We start from the raw sequence: 7,798 nt of genomic DNA on the forward strand, positions 1-7,798 counted from the left end.
ATATATATATATATATATTATTTTTTTTTGGTTTGGTTTGGTTTATAAACATTTTCATGTCTCTATACTGTTACATATTCGTTCATTATACTTAACCTGTTGTCTTTATTATTTAGTGTACGTTTGAAGAAATCTGTCATTAAAACAGTTTTTTTTTAATTATTCAACAACAAAATGTAGTAAAAGCAATTAAAAAGTTGATATAAAAACTACCTTATGCAATATAAATGTATTTAGACAGCTCAGACATATTTATTAAATCAATTTGATTAATTAATTGATTATTAAATAGACTTTACCTCTATGTTGGTGACTGGATGCTTTGCTTCTAATATTTCTTTCTTTGTATGTGTCAGTTGCCTGCTTGATTGACAGCATGGTGCACTGCTATAGTATCAGTTTATTTTCAGATATGATAATGAGTACCAAGCAAATGCATAATGCAACAGTATTCAGCAGTCACATTACAGAATTTTCCCTAATGGCTGTACTCTTAGTTACTACTACTTTAAAACTTAACATTTTATGCATGCAACCCAGATCTTTTCTCATGCTTAATGTCTTTATTATCATTTCATGTCTGGTGGTAATGCTATTTTTAGCTCACCATGAATAATGCAATGCATGGCAGCATTTACTTGGTTTGTCCCTGGGCAGCGTGCAATGCCAGTGCAGAGGAAAAGGGATTCAGGGTGGATCAGAACGAGTAAATCTCGCCTTAAGCACAACTGAGGACTAAAGCAGACCCTGAGCTGAAAAATCTCCAAATATTAGTAACTGTAAAACTCAAAACATCATTCATTCATTGCCATACCGTCCAATCTCATTCTCCCAGGGACAAAACAGTCCACTGCTGATGGTTTTTTTTTGGTCAGAAAAACTCTTCCGCCTCACAGCAGCTGAATAGACATGTTGAGGTGGAGAAAACACAGCCTCTGAGTAAATACAGGATGTTTTCATATTTACTAGGCAGGCTGATTTCTACTCTATAGGGTGTAGTGTGTATAGAGCAAAATGATATGTTGAAAATCCATGAAATATTTGTGATGTTTATATTTTATATAATAACAAAATCACATCTTTTTAAGTTTGACCTTTAAGTTTTCTAAAGACATTAGCCCCCGGTTTCACAGACAAGGCTTAAGCACTGACTGATCTTAAAATATATCAGTGCCTTTGTTTTGTCTCAAGATGCACACCAGTAATGTTTTTTTCTAAGGCACATTTATAAAAATTACTTAAATGTCCTAATTGAACTATGGCCTAATCCTGGTTTAGGCTAAGCCCTGTCTATGAAACCGGGCCTAGATGTCTCTGATTTTAACCTCAGTACTTAGTTGGTAAGTTCAAATAATTTCTGTGAATCAAGTCAATGCCTGTGTCATTGTATTGATTCAGAGCTTTGATTCAATGATTCAGTTGTTTTGATTACCGTATTGGCCCGAATATAAGACGACCCTGATTATAAGACGACCCCCCTTTTTCCAGATGTACCTTTTGGAAAAAGGCTTTTTAAAAAGCGATCTTTACAACACGCATTACCTTACGTATTTCATGGCACACTCGTTTTTATGCGTATTTGGCGCCACCTATTGTTGTGGGTGTATTATTGACATGTCAAAGTCTAGACCCTGAATATAAGACGACTGTGTTTTTTCAGATGTATTTCCAAGAAAAAAACATCGTCTTATATTCGGGTCAATACGGTACTTCCTGAAAGTTGCTGGCATATTCATTCATAAATGTTTTAGTCATAAACAATAGTAGTTATGGACTCCTGCATTTGCTACGTTTTGTTATATTGGTGCATAATAAAAATGATTGTGATTAGTCCTTGTGTTCGTTTGCCTTAATCATTTATTTATTTATTTTTTTTTTTACTGTGCTTTAGTTTTTGCTTAAAATATTTAAATTCTAGTAGACATGGGCCGGTATGAGATTTTGACGGTATGATAACCTTAAGCAAAAATATCACGGTTTCACGGTATCACGGTATTGTCATTACAGCTCTAAAATGTGTTGTTTTTAAATGTCTGGGTAAAAAAAAAAAAATTCCACTGAACACAATGTATTTTATTTTTGAGCAACATACAGAATATTTGGAACAGCAGTATTTGTTAATTTTTTTCTTTGATTTGTTTCTGAAATGTTTGCTGAATTGTGGGCTGTCTTGCAGCTTTTGATGTGAAAAAGAAAAAAAGAAGAAAAATAAAGACTGACATCTTTATTTAACCTAAATCTGTAATTACAGTTATTTAATTTTAGTTATATAATATAGATAATTTATATAATTTAATATACATAATTTGATTTAATAATAACCCAATTTGAAGCAAAAACAGAATGTTCTGACTAGCTTTGTGAATTTATACTACATGCCTGAATGAAACAAACAGCAGATGCTCTGAATGAGACGCAGATTCACTCTCTGACAGCAGGGGGTGCTTCTGGAACACCTGATACAGCGGCCCTGTCCCAAATGGAACACTTCATGTGCACTTTCGGTCTTGTGGACTTACAATGGCCGCCGCATGTCCGTTAAGTCCACGAGACCGTAGGGTGTTCCATTCGTCATTTTAGCATTCAAAAGGGTGTTATGCGCCCTCGATACGCACTTCTGCCGAGCCCGCACTGGGGCGAGCTCCGCAGCAGACTTCCACCCCGACAGTCAAAGCGGCATTACGTCACAAAAGTGCAGACTCAGAGGAAGACCGCGAGGGTTTAGGGTGCCGTTTGGGACAGGGCCAGCATTTCCTTGGTTACTGCTGTAAACAAAGCAGCGCTGCGCTGAAACACTGCTTTAATGTGAACTATACAGAGACGAGATGAAAAGAAAATACCATCTAAACTTTTCTGAAGACAGTCAGTTCCCCTCAGAAACACATTCATATAAATCCCCAAATCAATATTTAGGATTTTCTTCCAATAGTTTGTGCATCATGAACAGTGAGTGGTCTGCCTGCTACAGTATTTTTATCTTTGCGTCCGTCTTCAGCGTCTCTGGCTTGTGTTAACGGGCGTTTACAGACTTCATATTTTCACATAAATTACATTTTGGAAAATGATTGCATTGCAACGCATCCTGTGCAAGTCCAGAACAGAGACGAGTTGCAATAAGACAAAAAACAGCCGATTGCGTAAGTTCCAGGGGAAGCTCCTTAGGCCGTCATGCACACATGTGACTGACTGCTGCACCAACAGGGGGAGGGGTCATGAGGGATTCCTACACTTTCAGTCTTTGAGGAGACATGAAAAACAGCGCATACCGCAGGAACGGTATAACGGAAAATATGAGTGGTTTTGAAACCGTGACATTTTCAAATAGCAGTATACCTTGAAACCGGTAATCGGCCTATGCCTAATTGTCACCAATAATAATAATAATAATAATAATAATAATAAAAAAGAAAAATTATTATTTAATATCATCAAAAAGGTTGAAAAATATTGCATTTTTTCCCTTTTATTTTTAAAGCTATATTGCCACACCTTACTCTGACATCTGTCTGTCTTTCTGTGTGTGTTTATACATAGACACTTTATTGAGTCTGTAATGTTGGCCAACATCAAATCGGACTCTAACCCAGGTCACTCTCTTATCAGTGAAAAACAGGTGATCTGTTCAACCTCCTCCTTGTGTGTGTGGACTGTCTCGACATGACAGCATGGCTTTAAGATATCAGAAATCCAGAACTCGTTTTCTCGCTCATTTTCTTGGATGAAATTTTTGATTTAGAGTTTTAGTTTGTTAAAACATCCAGGTAAGCTACACGCTTATCAGTAGGCATGGGAATCTTTAGCTCCTCACATTTCACTTTAGGTGGATTTTGAATTTAAATTCAATGTTAGGATTCAGAATAAATATGATTCTACATATTTTACCTACCATTAGAAATAAAATAACCTTGAATCTTATGTGTATTGTTTAATGCAGATTTACACAACAATGATCAGCCTCGAGAGAGGAAATTATGTCTAAAGAAATGGTTTAGTCTAGAGTGTCTGATCAACAGTAAAAAAAGACTGTGTTTCTCCTATCTACTAAATCGATGTTCTCGAGGGAAGTGGAAGGTGGCAAGGTCACCATTATTTTCTTGTGTCAACAGAGCAATCCTTCAAACTACCAATAATCAATTGATTGGAGGGCAGTTGAGGTTCATATTGAGCTGCCTGGGGCGTGACTTTAACTCATTTAATCTTTGCTGTACCGAAACATTCTGTTATGGATCATGTGTGCTAATCGAAAACAAATCGATCTGGATTTAATCTCTGCGGAATGTAACTGTGAATGACTCTTCTATGTAACTGTGTAATCACACATCTAGAAGACACATACACTCGAGTGTTTGCTGTAGCTTTGGAATGAAGTTCGACTGGTCTTCATCTCTCGGTTGACGTTTGTCACTTTTTTCGTCTTCTATCTTAGATCCCCCAGCTGTTCCAGAGACCAATCCCAGTGATCCCAGCTCAGAGGAAGTCAACACCCCTTCAAAAACAGAATCAGGCCTTGAAGCTAGCACGCCTACAGAGATGGACACTGCAAGGAAATCAACTACCCCGAAACAGCCAGATGTCATTCCAAAGTCCCCTGCGACACCCACTCCGAGGTCGAGTGGTAGCCCTCAGCACAAGAAAGGTGGGTACCTTGAAGACAGTTCAATTTTAGTTTTTTGTATTGATACTTTTCGTTATGATCAGGAAATTGCTTCTTTTGGCCTCTTAATAAACCCTTTACCCCAAAATCGAAGATCAGAATGAAGTTGAATCATTAGTAGCTGGATTTACATGGTTTCTAGTCGGATGAATCTGGTCTTTTATGGTCATTTAGTTGATTTATGAGGTTGATCAGCGGCACCACTAGCAAATGGTGCCCAGATTTGGTTGATAGACCATCTTGGTCAAGCTGGTTTGGGTTGATAGACCATCTTGAGGTGCTTAAGGTGTTTGAACACAAAACTTGTTGACCTGCTTGACCTCCATAACCTGGTATGGCCTTTTTTTCCCAACATAACATTGACAGCAATAAACCATTAAACCATTCAAAACTGTTTTCTCTTCTATGAGAAGCATTCAGGAAGTCTCTTGAGAAAGGAGCCAGTCATTGAGGATTTACCCCTGACCAAAGTCTTGAAAGCTAACAGAGGCATTTGTTTGTTGACCCACAAAGAATTTCCACGGTCATGCTTCTGTAAATGCTCCCAGAATTAAGTTATTTCGGCTGTATTACATTAATGTAGAAACGGATCCATTCAGTGAGGAAAAGGTTGGTGCTAATGCTGATTTGTGGAGGCTGGTGACAGGCAGTTCCTAATCGCCTCTGGTCATCAGCTGAGGTGAAGCAATGAAACCTGACTGGGCATCACATTTTACAGTGCTGTGCCAATTGGAGGGATTTAACCCTCCTCCTTGATTCTGTCACGTTCATAGTATAAAGCCTTCACTTGTACGAATACACGTAGATACATGTTAATGGGAGAGTTGTTTGGGTTTGAGAAAGAAAGTGGCTCTTCTTTGCCTACTTCATTGTTGTCTCTTTATACAAATGAGGTTGTGGTTGTAGAGCATTTGGTAGTTGTAAATTTTGTGGGAAAAACTGGTCCAGCTGTGTTTGACTAGCTATTTATACTTTGTTACTATGCTTGATACTGTGTATGCAGTTGTAATTTAGTGTTATGTTGTTATGATGTTTTGATCTGGTTCCTTTTAATGATCCATTCCTACTGATTTGTACAGCATTTGTGAATCACTCAACTGTAAAGGCAGAGTTTAGGAGGATAACCAATGTTTGATGAGTTGACATGCAGGAATCACTTTACCATAAAGTAACCTATATTAACCATAAATGAATGACTTAACTAAATATTTATTTTAATGCAAAAGCGAACACACTACTTGCCGGGACTTCTGGGAACAGTTTTGTCTCAAACTAATTAAAATGAATGTTTTTTTTTAGTTTATTTTTGAATTATGTGGATTGTTTTATTTATTATTCATGCATTATTATTATGCATTTTTCTGTAAACATTAATGCAATTTAAATTAAATTGATACTAATCTAAATGCATTAAAATACAGTTAACTATTAAAAAGAAAAATATAAGTTGCATTTCTTAATTATTTCAACTTAATTTTTCAAATATTTCTTCATTTATTACAGGTGACATTAATAATAGAAGTGTTTTGTAGTATTACCAGTATTATTCAATTAATAGTTAATTTTAGTTTTCTGATTTTACCTTTAATTGACAATTAGGCATGTACCGGTATGAGATTTTGACTGTATGATAACCTTAAGCAACAATATCACGGTTTCACGGTATCACGGTATTGTCGTTACAGGTCTAAAATGTGTTCTTTTTAAATGACTGGGTAAAAAAAAATATTTTTTCCACTGAACACAATATATTTTGTTTTTGAGCAACACACAGAATATTAGAAACAGTAGAATTTATTTTTTTCTTTGATTTGTTTCCTAAAAAGAAGAAAAATAAAGACTGACATCTTTATTTAACCTAAATCTGTAATTACAGTTATTTAATTTTAGTTATATAATTCATATACATATAATTTATTTCATTTCATATAATTTAGTTATATAGAAGCTCTGAATGAGATGCAGATTCACTCTCTGACCAGTGACGGTGCTACACCGGGGCTAGGGGGTGTTCCCCTCAGAAACACATTCATATGAACCCCCAAATCAATATTGAGGATTTTCTTCCAATAGTTCGTGCATCATGAACAGTGAGTGATCTGCCTGCTACAGTATTTTTCTCTGTGCGTCAGTCTTCAGCGTCTCTGGCCTGTGTTAACGAGCGTTTACAGACTTCATATTTTCACATAAATTACATTTTGGAAAACGATTGCATTGCAACGCAGTTTGTGCAAGTCCAGAACAGAGACGAGTTGCTTGCAGTAAGACAAAAAACATCCGGTTGCCGATCGTGTGAGTTCCAGGGGAAGCTCCTTAAGTTCGTCCATCCTACACACACGTGACTGACTGACCGCTCGCTCGCACCAACAGGAGGAGGAGGGTCGTGCTACTCTCTACACTGCACTCAACCGGTACTATTGACATAATTCTGTTTGTATGTGTCTGTTCAAACATGACGAGATGCGAAAGACGAATCAACTCAGTGTTCGCGCGCCAACTGAAACGCGTCTCTCTGTGTGTTTGCGCGCTTTGCACGTGTGCGGCAGAGCTGAAGAGACGCTGTGCGAGATGCGGCTTGTGCGCGCGCTTCAGGGGTGAGTCAGACAGCAAGACGAGACGGCAAAGAGTTGTTTTCTGCAACTTATTGCACTTAACTCTTTTTAACGTCAAGCAATTCTCTGCTAGATGCATCGAACTAAAACTTTGACCTTTTGCAACGTTTTGATTTAAGTAGCCTATTATTAAAATGATTCAGATATCGCATGCCCTTGCGATATTTACATTTGCGATATTTCGATAATTTCGATATATCGTGCAGCCTTACTCTACACTGCACTCAACCTGAGGGATTCGTACACTTTCAGTCTTTGAGCAGGACATGAAAAACAGCGCATACCGCAGGAATGGTATAACGGAAAATGTTAGTGGTGCACAGTTCAGCTCATCTCATAATAAAGTATATTACTGCTGTCAAGCAGCTGAACATCAGAATCAGAATCAGAATGAGCTTTATTGCCAGGTATGAGAAATACCTGCAGAAATTCTATGGCTTTTATAGATTTTAATTGGTTAGAGGTGTGAAATTTGTTATGTCACATGTTTTTCAGACTAACAACAAGCATATGCATGCAGTTTACATTTTTG

The 7,798-nt window shown here is 37.1% G+C and overlaps 1 protein-coding gene across 5 annotated transcripts in view; it reads left to right on the forward strand.

The window, feature by feature from the left end:
• LOC107704979 (MAP7 domain-containing protein 1-like) overlaps nt 1-7,798 on the forward strand; it is a 46,930-nt gene that overhangs the window by 12,860 nt on the left and 26,272 nt on the right. For all 5 annotated transcript variants that reach the window (XM_016508082.1, XM_016508083.1, XM_016508085.1 and 2 more), the window contains exon 2: nt 4,427-4,636. In XM_016508082.1, the coding sequence (XP_016363568.1) occupies nt 4,427-4,636 (210 nt within the window). The remainder of the gene's footprint in view (nt 1-4,426; nt 4,637-7,798) is intronic.

This window comes from Sinocyclocheilus anshuiensis, unplaced genomic scaffold (assembly GCF_001515605.1).
Source record: "Sinocyclocheilus anshuiensis isolate Anshui unplaced genomic scaffold, SAMN03320099.WGS_v1.1 scaffold702, whole genome shotgun sequence".
Taxonomy (NCBI): domain Eukaryota; kingdom Metazoa; phylum Chordata; class Actinopteri; order Cypriniformes; family Cyprinidae; genus Sinocyclocheilus; species Sinocyclocheilus anshuiensis.